This window comes from Poecilia mexicana, unplaced genomic scaffold (assembly GCF_051168715.1).
Source record: "Poecilia mexicana isolate PSO_F unplaced genomic scaffold, ASM5116871v1 scaffold_18, whole genome shotgun sequence".
NCBI classification, from domain to species: domain Eukaryota; kingdom Metazoa; phylum Chordata; class Actinopteri; order Cyprinodontiformes; family Poeciliidae; genus Poecilia; species Poecilia mexicana.
This window is the reverse complement of record NW_028263387.1, coordinates 16878328-16898797: the sequence shown is the minus strand read 5'-3', so window position 1 is coordinate 16898797 and position 20470 is coordinate 16878328. Positions and strand designations below refer to the sequence as shown.

General features: G+C 38.5%; 1 protein-coding gene across 2 annotated transcripts; it reads left to right on the top strand.

The window, feature by feature from the left end:
- The first annotated feature begins 3226 nt into the window (after nucleotides 1-3226).
- On the top strand, nucleotides 3227-19862 carry sepsecs (Sep (O-phosphoserine) tRNA:Sec (selenocysteine) tRNA synthase). 2 transcript variants are annotated; one of them, XM_088015462.1, is made up of 13 exons: nucleotides 3232-3860; nucleotides 7791-8149; nucleotides 9412-9527; nucleotides 9591-9745; nucleotides 10471-10589; nucleotides 10858-11016; nucleotides 11194-11347; nucleotides 11491-11593; nucleotides 12555-12684; nucleotides 13703-13794; nucleotides 17567-17660; nucleotides 17776-17866; nucleotides 19474-19862. In XM_088015462.1, exons 3-13 carry the CDS (start codon nucleotides 9414-9416, stop codon nucleotides 19718-19720), a joined length of 1458 nt encoding a protein of 485 aa, XP_087871588.1. In that variant the 5' UTR covers nucleotides 3232-3860; nucleotides 7791-8149; nucleotides 9412-9413; the 3' UTR covers nucleotides 19721-19862. The 2 variants fall into 2 exon arrangements, with proteins under 2 accessions (XP_087871587.1, XP_087871588.1); XM_088015461.1 differs by having other exon boundaries at nucleotides 3227-3860; nucleotides 9412-9745.
- Nucleotides 19863-20470: the final 608 nt, after the last annotated feature.

Sequence of the window (20470 nt, the reverse complement as noted above, 5' to 3'; positions counted from 1 at the left end):
GACATTTCAGAAAGCCTCAGTTAATTTCTCTTAGACAGAAAAGTAAATGTGTACTATGTTTCCTCGAGCTACAGGTTTATTTGATTTTGCTTTGACAAATCAGGTTTCAGTTAGATGATATTAAACAGAATTGAAATGGGAAAGTAATAAACCAAAATTAACGTTTAACTATATACCAATATACTTGTTCTGACATCATGTTCTGCAATAAAAATGCTAGCATATGCTAAATTTGTGCAAAAGTCATACAAAATTATTCAAATATTTACTGGAAAATTAAATCGTAATTATATGCTTGCATGCTCGCACACACACACACACACACACACACACACACACACACACACACACACACACACACACACACACAAAGGTATTACAAACAAACGCACACACACGCACACACACACACACACACACGCACACACACATATGTGTTTACGTAGTGCATACAGAATAATTAAATCAGCTAAATTATATTGGACGTATTTTATTTAAATATTGCAAATTAATTGAATTAACACATTTCAGATGAACAGAACTGTGTTGAAATTAATAAAAAAAATAAATACATGGGGATGAATTAAACTGAATAAGGTGTGAAAAATTATTTAAGTACATAAAATACATTTTAATTAAATTAAAGTCTTCTGGTTTTGTAGAAGTCAGTTTTTAAAATGTATGCTTTACAATTCAGCTTTTCATGGAAGTATCGAAATGTTACATTTAAAAGTTGGGTATTTTGTTAAGTCACTTGGACAAAAGCAGCAGATTACAAGATATAAATATATTGTGAGTTGAGTAAAAAAAAAAAATTATAAAAACAAATATGTAGCATTAAAGCTGAGGAAAAACAACAACCTGAAATAGAAAGTAAAAAATAAAAGGTATCTATAATCCCAACTGTCTGATAAAATCGTCTTATTTAAGTGTGTGTAGAGAGTCGAGTTTGACTCTGTCATGTCGCATGTTTTAAATATTTTAGATATGTGTGGACGTGCGCTGTGTATTTCATTTGAAACAAGCCTTTTCATGCTGAATAAACAAGCTTCCATCAAATTCCTACAACTTCCTAACGTTGACGAAGAGATCATCCCCAACAACTGAACTCTGAACGTCTAAATTTAGCAGGATTGTATTAAAAATAAACACATTGAACGTAAAGGGAAATATTGAAATATTTAACGTTGCAGTAACCAATTGAACGTGTGAAATTCTAAGATGCAAGCATGAGCTGAATATTTTAAAGCAACCCAGGAACATGCACTTGGTCAGAGATGTAGTTCCATATTGGCAGCCTAAACTAAACCAAACTAAACTTAAGCTAAAGCTTGATATGGAATCCATCTCTTTTTTACAAGGAGAATTTGCACCTGTTTCTGTTACATCATGTAACCTGTCTTCCAGAGCAAACCCTCAAAGGAAATGACAGAACAATAAGCACTTTTCATGGTATGAGTTCTTTATCGTTTCCCGGAAACATTTACAAGCTACAGCAAGACGCAGAAACGGTGGACGGCGTCACGGCTCACTCCAATCAAGAGGCACATCGAAGGTTCAGGCTGTTCTTTCTCACAGGTAAGACAAAGAAGTTGGAAAACAGCGGCAAAAGAAAGAGTAAGAATACATTGATTACTGGATTAAAACATCGATTCAAAGTCACAGCAAGTCACAGAACACTCAGCTTCCCCCCTCCCCCCAGTTTTAAGTGACAGAATTTGAGTATTAAACATATTCTGAGCATAAAGTTATTTTATTCCAAAAAAAAAAAAAAAAAAAAGAAGCTGAGTTGTAATTGGAGTTTAAATTGTATTTTACGTATTCTGTGCTATCTTTGAATTCTGATAATAGTTTTAACGATATCATCCTCTAAATCAGTGTTTCTCAACCCTGGTCCTCACCGCCCCTCTGCTCTGCATGTTTTAGATGAGCCTCTGTTCCAGAACAGCTGATTCAAAAGACTGCATGACCATCAAGTGCTGCAGAAGCCTGTTAATCACCCAGAGATACAATTCAGGTGTGTGGCAGAAGGGAAGCACCTAAAACATGCAGGACAGGGGGGGCGGTGGGGACCAGGGTTGAGAAACACTGATCTAAATGATACAGTTTGACAGTTTCCTTTCATTCAAGGATAAATTGCACAACATTTCAGATGAGAAAAAAAAAAAAGCAAGTGAAAGAGAAGTCAAACTTTAAAGAAATGCCTGCAAAGATATTGACTGAGACCGTGTTAAAAGACAGCCCAGTCTGCCTTCCTGGAGGCAAAAACAAATAAAATAAAAAAAAGATAGGGTGTTGCCATGTTTTCATAATATTGTACGCGTAATGCACAAAGCTTCAATCATTTTTAAAGGAGACTAAAAGGTATTCAACACACCAGAAATCGGTCACGAAAAAAAATATATATAAAAAAAGGATGATTATAAAAATTATTATTCTTGCTTTATTTTTCCAAATTATTTCAAGTGTCTTTTCACGGCGACTAATTTTCAACATAGAACCTCTAATACTTGTTTTCTAAAAAAAAAAATAAAAAAATAAAAAACTTTTTTTTTTTATTAAGGCAAAACACAAAGCAACATTGTGCAATAATGAGTGCAATGTTCATAAACTAAGAAGTCTTTGAGAAAACAAATTGCTGCTCACAAGGAGTCGAGGGAGGGAACACATGAAGTTATCACAGGATTTCCGAGTGCTGGAACTGGAGTCACGCAGAAGAAACCATGAATGGAGGAATATGTGAGAGACTATACAAAAGATCCTGAACTAAAAAAATTTTTTTTAATTCAGCCAAGTCGAAAATTTGCTCTCTTTGAGGTTGTAAACCAAGAAAAGCTGCTGCACTGAAGAGACTATCAAGCTAGACTGACACATGCCGGAAGCCACATTCAGCTGTACAGATATTGCTTTTACTAAGAACACCTCCCACTTTGTAAAACACGTTGGTGGGAGCATTGTGCTGTGGGCATGCTTCAGCTCACCTGAACCTGAGAAATATCCTCAGATCAGAATGGTGTCAGGCAGCAGCAGCATAACTGGATGGCTTTGTCTTCAAACACATAAAGCATAATGCCTCTGAAATAAACCTCACACTCTGTTTGGATTTACAAGTTCTCCTTTGCTCCGTTTAACTGCTCTAGGGAAAATGTTTTTATTCATGGACATTTGACTATTTTACAGATTTTTTTAAATTTATTTTTAGACGACAAGGTTGTCTAAAAAGCCCACAGTCACAGTTTGCTCACCATCTGATGATCATGGTTTGGGTGGCCATCACCCTAATTCTGGTCTAGACGGGGTTTTGAATCATTCTGAGTCATTTACTATCAAGCCCAGCCCGTTTGATTTTTTTTTTTTTTCATTTATTTATATGCTTTTTATTAGTTATTTTTGCGTGCTTAGAGTTCTGGTGAACAGGGAATTTTGGATTTGTGTTTACGGAACGATCTACCTGTGGAATTAGTTAGAAACGCCCGGGGAACTTTTCGGTCCTGACAGGTTTGAAAAGTTTTTTTTTTCTTTTTTTTTTTCTTTTTCTTTTTCTTGTATTTTGTCTTCAACGGTCCTTTCATGTAATGGTCCTTCTTGACCAATGGGGTTCCTTGACAGCGCCCCTTTTTTTTTTATTCTTTTTTTTTCCCACCCTTTGCCGGAAGCCTCCACATGGCTTAAAAGCACACCTCCTTCCAGCTCTGCGCAGTCAGTGCCGCAGTCGCTCAGCTGACACCCCCAGCCAGGCGGAGGACAGGCGGACATGCCTGCTTTGCGCTTCCACACAAGGACTTAGGACATTAGGAGAGGACTGATGCGGGAGTCCTCTCGAATCAACAGGCTGATGCGTTACTAATCCATGCGCGCAGGTGGGAATAACTTCCAATTCAGAACTTCTTCTTTTTTTTTCTTCTTTTTTTTGCGCAAATTTGGAGTGTATTTTGCTGTTGTTTTCTTTTTTTATTCCACTTAAAATGATCCGCATTATAAATAAAAGATTTGGATTATACTTCAGGGCGCGCGTAAAATCATGAAGATGGAGTAAGCTTTCTCTCTCGCCAAGGTTCAGATTTGACGTGGATCTCGTTGTTCCTGGCTCTCCACCTTTTTTTTTTTTGTTTGTTTTCACGTCGCTCTAAAAATGTCGCTCAGTTTGAACCCTCCTCGCCACCCCACCACCTCTCCACCCCTCCAATCTGGATGAAAGATGAGTCTGGATCTTTCAGGAGGGACACTTTCAGCGCTTTGCTTCCTCTTTAACGTGGGTCCCGAAGGAAGGCAAGATGTTGGCATAGCTGTTGAACTCTGAGGCCTGCTATGCCAACAACTTGCCATCTTTCTCTCCCCTTTGCAGCCAAACAGGATTTTTTCTGGCTGAAAGGTGCAGCCAGAACCAGCTCTGTCGGTTTACTCCACCGTGTAATACCTACTGTGTCATGTGAACCTGAATGAATTTTGTTTATTTATAATATTTGTATATTATCGCAAATTGCAGCCACATTCGAATAATTCAATAAGAATTAGTTTGTCACATTAAGCCATACGAGTGTCCCTGCAGACACTGAAATATTCCTAACTTATTTAGACAAAAAAGGTAAGCGCACTTAACATCTATCTATCTATCTATCTATCTATCTATCTATCTATCTATCTATCTATCTATCTATCTATCTATCTATCTATCTATCTATCTATCTATCTATCTATCTATCTATCTATCTATCTATCTATCCAGTGTAATGTCAACATATCACAGAATAAAGTCATTTGTTTTTATCTGACAGAACAAGTTAATAAGCGGTAGCAATGTGTGTGTGTGTTTTTTTTAAACTATCTAAAATCTTATCAATCAATCAATACTTTATTTTGGTAAATTACCCACATTAAACACACGACACAAACAAAACAACAATAAACAAACCCATAATTTACCAAAGAAGGAATAGGCTGAAGCCAGCCTTATCCTTTTCTACCCTATTTTATACAACAACCTAACAAGATATCTTAACAATACATATATAAATCTATAAATCTACTTTACAGCGTAAGATGTTGTCATTTTATATTTTAGAGCTCCTTTGAAGCTCACCAAGAAAGGACATAACTTAAAATCATCATTCAATTCATTCCACAGTTTCACACCAATAACTGAAACACATCTTGATTTTACCTGGCTCTTGTCTTTTGCACATTGAAATATAAACAAACCTCGCAAATTATATTTATTCTCTCTTAACTTAAATAATTTCTGAATTCCAGAAGGAAAACCTTTGTTCAATGCTTTATACATTATTTCCAGTATTTTTATATAAACGACATCTTATCTTGACACAACATTTTTTTCCCCCATTTAATAGTTATATGTAAATAATTTCAAATTGCTTTTTGTTGTTGTTGTTGTTATTTTTGGTTTGTTTTTTATTATATGTTCTTTTATTTATTTATTTTTTCTAGTTCCAGAGAGTTTAAACCTTGGAGTGTCACACTGAAACTTGGAGTGTCACACTGAAATTTCAAAGTGAAATTTATAGCTAAAATTATTATTTTAGCTATAAAATAATAATAAAACAAATTCTTGTTTCGGCAAAAATATGAAATTTAGACCAAATTAAAATGTCAAAATGACAAAATAGGGCTAGCATGTGCTAAAGGTTACCTGATATACAGTATGCTGAGCCCTTTGGTTCAGTAGATTTTATTATTGAATCAAAGCTCATATTACTTGTCTTCCTAATAGATGAAGACCCCAAACGAAAGTGCTGCTGCCATTAACGCTTCAGATTGTTTTTAAACAGAATATTCCTGGGTCATCGCTTGTGTCTTTGTATGTCTGCTTTGTCTTGCCAATCTTCCACTTCGAAACACATGCATGCTTGGTAAACAGAATTGATGCAAAGTTACCAAGTTAATGCTATCAACTGTCCACTGTTGCTATGAGTTACTTCATATTTAAATCTCTGTTAAAGTATTTTTCTTTGGGCTTTTGAATCTAACAGGGTATGCGACCCGAAAAGATTCCAAGCATTTTGTGTGGTATTGTATTTTGTGTTGATTTACATGTTATTCTTGTATACAGTTGTTGTTGTTGTTGTTGTTGTTTGGAGGAGTAAGTAGGGGTTAAATTGCTGGGCACTTGTAATGGTTTTTAATGTGTTTTTCAAAAAATGTGCATGAGAAACTTTTTTTGCCTCCTCATCAGACAGAAATGTTTAAGTATATTTGAAAGATTTGTGTATTTGTGGTCGACTTTACTCGTAGGATTGATTTTGGACTTTTGTGAATAAGACAATAGGCTATTCAGTGGAGGAAATAATCAAATCATTAAACAAATTACTCAATATAAATTAGTGTTTAAACCACAACAGTAAAACCCTGCTGTTACATCAAAATACGCAAACTGTGCTGAAGTTCTTTGCTCTTTCAGGCTTGTAAGCGCATGTTTGAGGGTACAGATGGTTACTTTTACTTACCAAAAAAAAAAAAAAAATATATATATATATATATATATATATATATATATATATATATATATATATATATATATATATATATATATATATATATATATATATATATATAATATATATGTTGTTGCTTAGAATAGATTTGTACAATAAGTAGGGATTTAAAAAGTCACATTTTCAATTTTCCAGGCTAAATGATGATTAGGAATGGCTGGTTTGAAATTGACATTAAAAGATGAATGTGAACGTCCATGTGTCGTGGCCTCTTGTATGACAATTATAAGTGTTGTTAAGAAACTAAAATGATGGACTAAAATATATCATATTAATCTATCAAAATGAATATATATATATATATATATATTTTTTTTTCTTTTTTTCTTTTTTTTTCTTTTTTTTTTTGCTGGATGTGTGAAACAGAAAGAATACTGAAATATCCAGAGATGACATGTTAAATATTAACAAGAAAAAGACCAGAATGGTTGTATTTTTGGAAGATTTGCCAAAAGAATCTTCTTTGATCTAAATTTAACATGGCTGCACAACTTTTGCAAAGTTGCATCTAAATGAACAACAAGGCCTTGGGAATCTTGTACTTTTTTTGCAAATTAGATGAGTTTGATATTTTCCAGTACAATGAGAAACCAAGTTGATTTGTACAGGACATTTTAGTAACTGGGCAATTTAATGTGAATTTCATAATGAGGAAAAAAAAAGTAAATAAAACAACGAACAAGCAACAGCGACAAAATAAAACAAAGTGGTGAAAAGTTCAATAACTGACTACAATTTATGATGCTCCAGTTATTAATTGAAGTCAACTCTAAACAAGTTTAGTCTTGATTTAAGGGACTAAATCAGTGTTGAAACACTGGTGAAAGGGTGATGATTTGGGCTTGTTTTCCAGCCACAGAACCTGGGCATCTTGCAGCCTCTGAGTCCACTAAGTCCCTTGTATAACTAAAGTATTCTAAAGTGATATAAGGCAGCCTGACAGTAATGCTGAAAGAGTCCAGTCAATATCTAGATTTCAAATTTGAAATGCTGTCGAGGCCTTCAGACTAATAAATTCGTGTTTCTGTTATTTCATCATAGGATTACCATGACTGACATGTATGCAAACTGTCCCATTGCTGTTATGTTGTTGTTTGTTTAAAATCCGACGTTTTCATTACAGATATATATATATATATATATATATATATATATATATATATATATATATTAATTTTTTTTTTTTTTTTTAAGTAAAAATGTGACAATGACAGTTTGTAGAAAATACGAATTTTAAAGTCGCATTTAAACCTCCTGCGGTTCTCTTTGCTTCTTTGACAGGCAAACTGTGATCACGTGACCTGCGCGCTGAAGTCACGTGACGGCCTGTCGTAGCAGTGCTCTGCTTTCTGTCTTCAACCTTTATCCACCACGGCACAAGTTGCACATGTTCCTCTGCCGCCTGAGATTGTGAGGAGGTTTGTTTCACAGTCAGAAACTCAAGAGGGTTTTCAGGAGGAAGACGCGATAAGGCGGGCGCCATTTTTAGAGTGTGACCAAAGTGACGATTCACGGGGGTAAACATTAGCTTAGCAAACAGCGGGTGTTAGCCCTGCTGCTGAGCTAAGCATGAGGCAGCCGTCTGCCACACTGTAACCAGACGTGTTAAGTAGAGGCTTGGTCTGCATGCACAACTGCGGGTAAGTTGCTCAATACTTTTGGAATACGTACGGGAAAGCTGCGCGTATTGTTAACTTGAAATGCTGTGTGATAGAGTAGCAGAAATCTGGAAGTAAAATGAACGCTTTTCAATCATTTTTCTGCAAAACCTGAAGAGTGTGGTGTGCGTTGTTTTCACGTTATTTGCAGTGTGTAGTTTAAAAGCAGTAGGTTATGTCTGTGAACACCAGTTTCCATCTCTTTATTCAGATTCTCAGTTGGATTTAGATAACCTTGTTTGATATGTGCTGGTTCATTTTGCTGCCAAGAGCACTTTTCTGCCCTGTCTTTTTTTTCCAGTTTTGTTTTCGTAAGAGTACCATTGATGCACCATTGGAGTAGAGGTGCACCGATTTATTGCCGATTTCCTTAATTTTGGGAGATTGGTGATCGGCTGATTCTTGCATGTGAAGCAGATATCATCTACCTCAGCAAAGGTCTGAAAATCAGCCACTGTCCTCTTCTGCTCTCTCATGAGAGAGGTTTGACTGACAACCCCATCCACTAGGTCATGTCTGCAACCTGGCAGTCATCAATAGTCATCACATTGTTGCCTATTCTGCGGGGGGAAAAATTGCCGTTGGCCAGAATCGGAATTGGCAGATCACGGTTTTTAGAGATCGGTAATCAGCGATTGACCAGAAAACTGCAATCAGGGAGTGAACATTAATGAAAACAAAAAAAACTATTCAGTTATTTTTGGTCATGTGTTATTCTTCTTGAGCTACAAAAGAGTCAGTATCAAAATATAAATAATAAAGAACAACACTACTAAAACATGATATACAAATCTCTTCGAATTGTGAGACAGATGGGCCCTTTTTTGTCCTCCATCATAAAGACCATAATGATGATGGATAGATTAGCTCCAAGGAAGGAATTTCAGTAGAGCCGCTTAAGTGGTACATTGTATTTTTTTTATAGTCCTTTTATAGAAAAACATTACATTATGATTTTAGGATTCCAGGTCACCACGCCCCATTGCTTTTCATACTGCCTTCGTCACGGGTGTCACGTTTACTGTTGTTGTTTTGTTGGGATAAAAGTATTTTTGCAGCTTTGTGGTTAAACCAAAACCTGCACTGTCTGGGCAAGTGATTGTAGATGTAAAGACGGAGATCAGTGATGTATGTAGGTAAAGTTTTATTAGACAAAACATCAGTTTTGTGTGTCACGCAAAATACAAAAGAAAACCAAGATATAAAATGGTGAGTCTGATGTCAGGTCATGTGCTTTTCACCAGGGATGAACAGCGAAAACGTCACCCTCTGCGAGAAAACCGTCTCGTCCTCCTACATCCGCCAGGGCTCTCAGGCTCGCCGTGGCCACGAACAGCTCATCAGACATTTACTGGACCAGGTTGGGTTAGATACATTTGCTGCAGCTGCAGCTGTACCGTCTTCTCACATTGTGTTTCTGCAGGGCAAGTGTCCGGAGGAGGGATGGAGCGAAAGCACTGTGGAGCTGTTCCTAAACGAGCTGGCCGTGATGGACAGCAACAACTTCCTGGGCAACTGCGGTGTCGGAGAGAGGGAGGGCCGCGTGGCGTCCAGCCTGGTGGCGAGGAGACATTACAGGTTCAGATCGCTTTCGTAGCTGACCAAACGCTCATATTTGGGAGGTGTGAGGTGAAGATGGTTTTCTGAGTACAGTTTTTCTTGCTCATTGATCGTTATTTTGATACCGCATTAATGAAAAATCCTGCAGTTCTCGGCTCATTCTATGTCCTTGCCGAAGGTTCATTGAAAAAGGTGAGGAGTGTAAAGACCCAGCTGTCCAAACCAGTCCTCCCGAGGTTACCAGATGTGCATTTTGATGTTAATTTGAAGTTTTTCTGATCCCTGACAGAAAATATTTCAAAATAAATACCCAGATCTTACTGTTCTTCAGACCTGATGCCTCTTGACTTTTTTTTAATACATATATATATATATATATATATATATATATATATATATATATATATATATATATATATATATATATAATTTTTATATGGATTCATAGTGATAAAAAGTCTCACAAAGCGTGGAGATATATTTCTCTGACATTTTTAAAGTTTAGATTTGATTTAAGTGTGTACTTTGCACAACGTTTTGCGTGAATCTCTGTGTCGGTGCAAAAAGTTTCCCTTTTCCCTAATTTCTCACTATGTGTGAAATCTTGTTGGGAGTTAAACTTTTTTTTTCCTATCGATAAATGCCGCTTTCTCTCCAAAGCTGACTCCGGAACAGAGCAGCGCCTCTGCAGCAGGATAAGTCTTGGTGAACTTAACTGGTCCGCTGCTGCTGTTTTCGTTTAGGCTGATCCATGGCATCGGTCGGTCGGGTGACATCGCTGCCGTTCAGCCCAAAGCCGCAGGATCCAGTCTGCTCAACAAGCTCACAAACTCTGTTGTTCTGGACATCTTGAAGATTTCGGGTGAGAATGCTGCAGGTTCACTGAGAAATGTCAACCTGTGAGATAAAACATTTAACAAGATAAAAACAGCAGCATTTAAAAAAATAATAAAAAAATGTTGAATTAAAAATGTTGTGTTGTGTTTTTTTTTTAACATTAACAATAAATTTAAATTGATTATAGAATAAACACTTTTGTCCCTGTGATGATGATGAGAAAAAACTCCAGTATGCAGCAAAGTCTAAAAATGTCTTCGGTGTGAAAGGTCTAATCTTACTCTCTACTCCAGGTGTTCGCAGTGTGGCAAGCTGCTTTGTTGTTCCCATGGCAACAGGAATGAGCCTGACTCTGTGCTTCCTGACCCTCCGTCACCGCAGACCCAAGGCCCGCTACATCATCTGGCCTCGCATCGACCAGAAGTCGTGTTTCAAATCCATGATCACAGCAGGTCGGCGTTCAAAATCCACGGCAACCTGACCTCCTTTTAACGAACAAGTCCTTTTGAAAAGTTCCCATTTACTTTACAGAGTATCTTTGATTTAAGCTATTTTTTAAACCCTGCTTCTGCTCCACCTCTGTTTTGGGACAGCATTCCTCTCTAATGACAAGCGGTTCTTGTTTTCAGGATTTGAGCCCGTAGTTGTGGAGAACGTCACAGAGGGGGATGAGCTGCGAACGGACCTGGAAGCAGTTCAACGCAAGATCGACGAGCTTGGAGCAGAAAACATCCTGTGCGTTCATTCGACAACGTCTTGCTTCGCTCCACGGGTCCCCGACAGGTTAGTGGAAGATTTTGTCGTACTCTCAAACTTCTGCAGCATCTCCATGACAAAGCATATCCAGCTTTTCAGTTTTTTTTCCAAGAGTGTGAATAAAGAAAGCGCTGCTTTGTTTATCTTTTTTGTCTCGTTCCGTCTTCCAGGCTTGAAGAACTGGCCACTATGTGCGCCAAACATGACATCCCTCACATCGTCAACAACGCGTACGGAGTGCAGTCGTCCAAATGCATGCATCTTATACAGCAGGTATCAGCAGCTAAGACTTGATGGGAGTGAAGCAGTTGAATACATTTTCTTTAGTGTAATTTTTACTCTGTGTATTCCCTAATCCACACAGTGGTCAATACAACAATAACTTCCACTTTAAAAGAATTTGGAGGTATGTCCTCCACCTTTATAACTCCATCTGCTTTATTCAATGCACCACAACTTCCGCCTACATGCTTGACAGTTGGTACAGTAAACTTGTACGATATTCAAGGTTTGAAAGTCTTAATTTCAGACTTGTAGATCTTCTTCCTGTTCAATTAATCCATCTTTCCCTCGTCTGAGGATAATTCTTTTCTCCAGAAGCCATTGGACTTGTCCATGGCGATGTGAATCTCATTCTACCTGGTGCAGTCACACGGGTGTTCCTGTTTCTTCCAGTTCACTATAGACTGGAGCCTTGGTGTTGACCCTGATCGACCAAATTATCTTCACCTCAAGTTGGTAGCTCTCGTCAGATGGCTGAAAATCTGATGGAGATATAAATGCACATCAAAATAGATTTTGAAATGAATAAAGCAGAGCTTCAGCCCTTTTGGGAATTTAAGGATTATTCTTAAAAGGTCAGAGAAGCCAGTGGTGCACATGAATTTTACAAATCATGCTACGGAGAGTGGGTAGAATATTCAGCCAGAGTTATGCCAGGAGTTGTTAGTGGTGACGGAACGCGTGTAGTTGGGATGTGAAGTGTTATATATATTTTAATCTGTGTGTGTAATCCAGAATTTTGTTATACATAGTGTTTGTTGTGTCATCATTGCACATTGCAAAAAAAAAAAAAAAAAACCTTAAATGCATCATTAAAAGCCCAATTTTTTTTTAGATTTATTAATATGTGTTTATGTTAACATCTGACAGCCATGGAACTCTGTGAGCTCAATCGTTACCAATTAGAAACATGCGTTATTTTTGTGTCTTGAACGTCTCCTGTTTGTAACAGGGGGCTCGTGTGGGAAGAATCGACGCCTTTGTTCAGAGCTTGGACAAGAACTTTATGGTTCCAGTAGGTGGCGCCATAATCGCAGGTTTTGATGAGTGTTTTGTGCAGGAGATAAGCAAGATGTACCCAGGTGAGCAACAAACCAATCATATCTGAATCAGAATGGCCTTACAGAAACAGCTGATAAAGCAGGATTCGTTTCAGAAGTGTTTCCTTTAAAAAGATGACTTTCCCATTTCCATGTTAAGACAGAAGCTTACAGATACACGCTCTAGTTTTCTTGATAAAGCTGAATTTCACATAAAATATCTATCTGTCTGTCTGTCTGTAATATATATAGATATATATATCTATATATATGTCCATTCTTTTTACCCCATATAGATTTCTAACTTATCCATTATTGCTAACCTCTTTTTCTTCACTTGAGGTAGTGAGGATAGTTTAGTTTTATGTGTCTGCATCCCGTTTACCTCTGTCAGTGTTATAGCTCACTCCCTAACAGGATCCATGTTTTTTTTTTTTTTTTTTTTTTTTTTTTACATATTTCTTTGTTTACCTAATTTTGTCCTCTATACACCGGGTCAGATCTGTAATACTCTAACATGTGGTCAGCCGAACATTCATAGTTATGTCTTCTGTTACTAATCATATGTATAACATGGCACATTTAGCTGTTGTCCAAAAAAAAAAAAAATTTCTTTTCAGGCTGAGCAATTTGCTGAATTAACAGGCTAATGCTAGCATCTTTACTTAGTTTTTGTAGGACTTGTTGATATTACAGAATACAGTGCGAAGGGTGGAAAAATCAGCATTTGACAACAAAAAAATGCTAGTACTTGAGTTCAGTCGGAGACCGATACCAATTATTTTATAATCATTTGATCAGTATTGATCCGTTACCCGGTTATTGTTAAGAAAATCACTTGTTTATGCTTTATTTTGATTAAACAACTGAACATTATGCTTTGTGCTTATACATTTGACAGATAAAATATTTAACAAACAAGAAATAAAATAAAGTTTATTTCCTTTCTTAGTATTTGACATGCCAGTCATAAATCGGAACTGATTATGGGAAGATTTTGTTTGTTTCCTAGTTTGTTTTTAACTGCCCCACAAACCTCCTCTGGTGTTCCTACGTCCAGGTAGAGCGTCAGCTTCACCTTCCCTCGATGTCCTCATTACCCTTCTCACTCTGGGAGCCAACGGCTACAAGAGGTACCTTACGGAGAGAAAGGTGAGAACAGACGCTGCCCTTTCTAAAGCTGAAAATAGCTTGGCTTCTTCTTGTGTCGAGGTGGGACGACTTCTTAGTATTTTCATCAACAGATCAATGGTTTTTCACGTGTTACCATGTTGAAACCACAAAAATTAGTTTTATTTAAATTGTATGTGACAGGCCAAGGCAAAATTTCCTTCTCAAGATAAAAATCTGAGAAGTGGGACATGTGCAGCCAACTTTTCTCAGAAGGAATGAACCTTTTAAATAGTCGTTGTGTGTAATATAATCTCAGTCTAAATCCAGTATGTAGGTCTCAGAGTTTTCTTAAAGGAAATTAGTGAACAAACATCCTATATCCCATTTCACCCCTTGTCCTGAAGCTTAGTCTCCAATGGTTATGGTGGTTTTTAGTGTACTGACAAAACACTATTTGTGTTTAAGACCAAACACTGCAGGAGGAAAAAGTGAACCTGGTCAAAGATGACGATAAATGGAGATAAAAAAATCCTGGATCCAAACCAGTTGGAGCATACAGCCAGAGCTACAATAGAAGGGCTTCGATCAGGGATTCTCAAGTCCTCGAGATCTGCTATCCTTTTAATTTTTGGATGCATCCCTGTTCCAACACACCTGAATTAAATGACGCAAATCCCTCATTAGTATCTTGGTTAGCTCTACAGAGACCTGGTAAAGAGTCATTCGTTTGGTTCAGGTTTGCTGGAATAGAGATTCATCTAAACTTTGCAGGACAGTGTTGACTTGGTGGGGGCTAAGTACAAAGGCATGCCACACTTTTCAGAATTTTTTAACACAATCTTCGTAAAAGGATTTAGAAATTCTTCATTACTTTATCACATAATTAAAAAACATTGAAGTTTACAGTTGAAAGATGACAAAATATGAAAAGGTTCAAGGGTTGTGAATACTTCTGCAGCTGTAAATGAAATAGTAATTTGCATAGAATGAATTAGTTTCTGATGTTGTATTGCTGACTTTTATCTAAAATGGCTGCTTCAGCCTGTAGAAGGTGAGCCCAGTTCCAGCTGTAATGCTGCGTGTGGCTTTGGCCGTCACTCCGACTGAAAGTGTGGACTCTGGTCTTGAGCAAGCACTTTGCTTTGTTAGAGGGAGGGCTGTGCTGGAGAGAGATAAAATTGATCCAGAACTTTTTGAGCTACTCACAATGCAGCATTCCCCCTCTTCAGACCGTAGGCACTGCAGCATTCCCACTCCTCCACACTGCTGTAAATGTGCTGAACAAAATCTGCCTCCCTTCAAGCTCGCGTAATACAACAGCAACAACAGATCCGCTTAAAATGGGAATCTTGACGTCGTTCTGAAGGAATATTCTTTGAAACAAATTGCAGACTATATGATGTCTTCAAAAAAAAAGAAAAAGAAAATCACACAGGAGACTGTCACGACTCAGTGATTTAGTTATGACACCTCGATTTGTAGCAGAAATATACCATTATGGTTAAAAAAAAAAAAAACGTGACTTGCATGAGATCCTGTATCCTAACACGATTAAAAATCCTCATTTGTCTTTATTTTATTTTTACCTCAGATGAACTACACTGCATTAGAAATGAGAATAATTTAGTTAACAAAAACTAAGCCGATGTCTGAGACAACCTTCTTAAGTACAGTATTTATCAAAGGTTTACATAAACTCCTTATGGGAAACTCATCACTTTTTTAAAATAATTTTTTTAATGAATTATTTAAAGTCTCTTTGTTTCGGTGGAATAAGTATTATATCATACAAAGTCGGATGCAAACAATAAGTTGCTTGAATATATTGTGGATTTTCTCTAAGTAATATAATAAAATAATACAGACGGTTGAAACCAGAAATGTACGTACAGCAAATGAAAAGACCGTTTTGTTTTTCACCGTCTGAAGCTAAATTAGGCCAAATGTGTTTTTGGTCAGTCGGAATTACCAAAATTATTTCCTATTTACTAAATGTCACAATAATGAGATGAGTAACATGTCTCAGATTTAATTGCTAAAGACTCCGATACCAGAAGTTTACATATAATGATTATTGTCTCTTTAAACGGAAAGGGAAACCTGAGGTGGTGATGACATCATGGCTTCTGATAGGTTAAAGGTAACATTTGAAGCACATTTGTGACTGTTGTTCCTGCTTGTTTGTCGATTTAAGTCTGCTTTATTACTTTCACGTAAATTGACATTTATGCTCAAGGCTTTGGATGCTTTTCCACTCCTGTGCCTTCATGGCTCTCTTTGATTTGGAGTAGTTGTGAAACTACATCTAAAACCTTTAAGAATTAAATGGTAAATACGTGCACGTTTATGGCACAATTTGTAAATGTAATTAGTGGGGCGCAATGCTGCGACTGAACTTGAGAGGATGTCACATTTAGCCGTATTGTCCATGTAAAAAATAAAATGCATGGCGATTCTTTGAGTAGTTTGCATTTGTTTTATTCTGAAACATTGCAAAGTTATTTGTTATGGTTTTCAGTTGTAGAAGAATTTGATTCTTTTAGTCGTGAGAGAGATTGTCTTAATGACAGTTTTAGTTTTTGCATCGATAAAATTCAAGTCCAAGTCATCTCAATATTTCCCATTGGGTGCATTTTTAGTTAAAATGACTTTTGTTTCTTGCCCTCTTTTTAATTATAGTAAGGTTTCACTATATATATTAACAAATTATAAGTTATGTGATGCTTTGTGGTTCATCTGACGTTTACATGCTCAATTGCGAGATGCAGTGCAGACCATTTGATCTTTTGTAATTACGTCCTGAAACATAAAGCCTTAAAATTGAATCTCTTCTGGCCCGTCGTATGACCCGGCAGCATTAAGGCCCATCGATTTCCATTTCCTCCACCATAATGCATAATTAATGTCCAAAATAGGTTTTTCCATCGTGTCTGCAGATCCCGGAGAGTTCCTCGCCTCTCTCCAGAGGGAGAGACGAGCTTTAAATAATTCAGACGTTCAGTCTTTTGAGGTTCACTTAAAGCCGCATGTAGCACTGATTTAGCAAACGTCCGCAGCACGGCCAAGAGGCCGGCGTGTTGTTTTCACGGAGGAACTTTTCGACCCAAACACTGAGAAGATTGTCTGGGCGGCCGGAGCCAGCTGCATCCCTCCTCCTCCGCCCTGGGAAAATAAAGTTGCTCTTTGTTCCTGAGGAACAAGGGACACATGGGGACCCTTGATGCGGTTGAAGAACTGTTTGTGTTTGACTCTTGAAGGAGAAAACCCTCCGATTTAGCAGATGCACGCCTGCGGTTGCAGACGACCCGCCCTTTTAGAGCGTCAGCAGGTATTCTGATGCTAACAGAAGGGGGGGGGGGGGGGAAGGAAACTGTGCCTCGTTGTTGTGCAGGTTTGGTTCTCGTAACTTCGGTGTCCTGAACCCATTCGACCTGATTCGGTCCTTCAGGAGCAGCTTGACGCTCCGTGCTAAACACTCTGTCAGCATCTTTTAAACGTGCTCGGTTTAGTAGCATGCTTTCTTCCTGTCCTGCTCCTCTAATTGATCCCGGAGGTGGAAGTGTGATGCAAACAAAACATCCCAGCCAGTAGGAGGCGGACGGTGGACGCTCTGGCTTGAGTGAAACCGAAAGAGGGGGAATGGGGGGGGAGGACACAGACTTATTTCGGACACGAATTTAGCCCGTTGCTACTAAATTTGCTGAATTATCGAAAACGGAAACAAAACTCCAAAGGCTGCTGCTGTTTAAATAAAGCCATGGTTGTTGCTATATTTATAGCTTCCTGATGGTCTGTATGTTTCTGCCCGCAGGAGATTTATTCCTTCCTGGCTGAGGAGCTGAAGACTCTTGCTTCTGCACACGGAGAGAGGTTGCTTCACACCCCGCATAATCCCATATCTCTGGGTAAGTTCAAAGTGCTGATCTCAAACCAGCATGTCAGAATTTGTTTCTAACCTTTCCGGGTCACCCTTTGTGTGTGTCTGTGTGTTGGGTGTGGCACCTCTCTCCCCTCCTTCAGCCATGTCTCTAGACGGTCTCCAGGCCTCCAGCAACCAGGCGGTGACTCAGCTCGGCTCCATGCTGTTCACCCGACAGGTGTCGGGAGCGAGGTATGAAAACTGGTCGCGCGTAAACATTCTCACCCCTTTGTCCATTTGTTTCACTTGTTTTTTGTTGTGTTTTTGGCACTACAACCACAAACTTTGATTTAATTCAGGGTATTTAATCTGAAAGAGGTTTTTGTATTCAGATCCCCTTTCCTCTGATACTCCTAAATAAAATCCACTGCGACCTTTTGTCTTCAGATTTGCCTAGTTAATAATTAATCGACGTGTAACTTAATCTAGATATAAATGTAGAAGGCCTGTGAAGGCCTCTGAGGTTTGTTGAACATTAGTGAGAAAAACTACATCTTGAAAACCAATATTATCCCACATTTTGAACATATCCACAGAGTGGTTTGTAAAAAAAACAAAAAACTCTTAAGTCCCACAAAAATTATTCCGTGAGTTGGTCTACAAAGTAAAAGTCCCCAAAATACATTCATGTTTAAAGCTGTACTGTGACAAACTGGGGGAAAACGGGGAAGTGAAAAGTAAAGAGGATGTGGAGCTTTTTAACACAGAAGTCTGAATTTTAAAACGAATTTAGGATGAGCCAAACGAATGAGAACACAGGCCCGTAGACGCCACTGATTGGGGTAAATGGATGAGCTGGAACTACTTTAGATGATTAGACAGTCCATTCTATCAGAGCCCGCGCCTAATTTAATGGACTGTTTCTGCTTAAAGCGGAAAGACGTCCGGGAAAGAAAGCATCGACACAAACAGTTCTTGGGAATGTTTTCCAATGTCAGAGCTGTCAGACATTGGCATCGTCTCTGACATTGGGGGACAATGTCTGAGGCCCCTTTCCAAGGTGAGACAAGGGGGCCTTTTGTCCCCTTGTCTCACCTTGGATAACGTTTTACAGTCACAGAAATGACTGAAGTTGATTCTCCGAATCAATACTTTGAGGGGAAGCTTCTTTGTTCCTCACAAATCATCTCCAAAAAAACCAATTAACACACATCGACCCTTTCATTACAGTGCATTTCTCCGCCATAATGGTTTCTCATCGTTGTTAGGAGCTGGTTCCTAATTGATTTAACATTAAAGTGAGTCTTGGTGGTGCTGACGGAGGTGCAAGCATATCATTACACTGGGCCAGAGTTTGGTTTAGAAGGTGAGACAAAGGGCTTAAAAGTAGCCTTTGCACTATAGCAATAATTAAAAGTTTGGTACACCATTTCAAAGCAACCCCAAATTAAACCACTAAGTGCCTCGAATCATAACTTTTAATGAAGCATTAGCTTCGCTCATATGGCTATTGGTGTAGTGGACAAAAAGCGCGCACACTTGTGCTGAAAAAAATTGATGTAAAAAATGAGTCATTTTGAAGCTTTGAACAATTAATTCAAAATAAGTTCTGTGCAGTTCAACAAAAATAATTTTATGGATAAATGTAAAATTATTTAGATTTAATAGGCTTTACTACCTGTATACAAAGTAGACCAGCTTGTATTTTCTCATTTATCGCAAGGGAACGCGATACTTTAGCAAAGTAACGCAAAAGTAAACGATTTCCCCCACGGCCTCTAGGGGGCTCCACACATTCCTACTTTTTTTTTTTTGCAAAGGATTTGATCATTTACTTGCCCTCCCGTCCTCGTTTCCAGGGTGATACCGCTGGGTAAGGAGCAGACGATAAGCGGTCACACCTTCCGTGGATTCATGTCGCACTCCGAGTCGTACCCCTGCCCGTACCTCAACGCCGCCTCGGCCGTGGGCATCACCCGAGGCGACGTGACGCTGTGCGTGAAGAGGCTCGACAAATGCCTGAAAGCTCTGAAGAAACATGGGAAAACGGCGGGCAGCTGCTCCGCAGGACCTCAGGCCGATCAGGAGGCGTCGGATGAAGAATGACTGAGCAGAGGAAGTTTAAGCTCCCTACCTCTTAATCTAGTTTGATTCTTTAAGAGACTGGTACAATCTTGAATGTTTGTCGTATCAGAAGATTGATCATTTCTACAGATTTTATTTATAATTAAAGCTGTTTGTACTGTGACGTCTGAGTCGGTCCCTGTGTCGGATGTAAAAAAAACAAATAGATTTGCGATGTGTCGTGTTGTGCGGTGTCTTCTGCAGCGAGCTGTAACGTGATCTGAATGCTGCTGCGCTGTTAACTCCATCTGAAGCCTGTTCAGTGGATTAGCTCGCTCTATTTTTAGCCTCGGTTACAGATAATCAATGATAGAGGCCCGGTCATAGATCAGCCCTGTGTTTACAGAGGGGAAACCTTCACTTCACGTCTGAAGAGATCAGGACCTCAGAGAGAGTTTTCCTCTGCGATTTCATTTCTGCAACGTGTTTTCCGCATCTGGGCTTCATCTTCTTGCAGCTTACAAAGGCCGACTGCAGGAGATCTTTGCTTCAAAGCATAAAACGTTAAAACCAGCCTCGACTGCATGTGTAATTTCAGCTCCCAGATGTTTTCCCACCTGCGCGCTCGGAAATACGTGTGCAAGCAAAGGCAGCTGCAGAACAACCCCCACTCAGCAGCCTGTGAAAGTGGGCTGGACTCGGGGACGGTTATGCTGTTGTATCAGCACATTTCCACACTTCCCAGCTGTACTGAAACATTAACAAAATATAGTGGAAAAGCACTACACAGTG

Excerpts from the sequence above, each read along its gene's own strand:
- sepsecs (XM_088015461.1), top strand. The coding sequence starts at position 9,414 with ATGAACAGCGAAAACGTCACCCTCTGCGAGAAAACCGTCTCGTCCTCC. Across the intron at positions 11,348-11,490 it reads GCTCCACGGGTCCCCGACAG|GCTTGAAGAACTGGCCACTA; the intron begins GTTAGTGGAAGA and ends TCCGTCTTCCAG. Across the intron at positions 17,867-19,473 it reads CGACAGGTGTCGGGAGCGAG|GGTGATACCGCTGGGTAAGG; the intron begins GTATGAAAACTG and ends CCTCGTTTCCAG.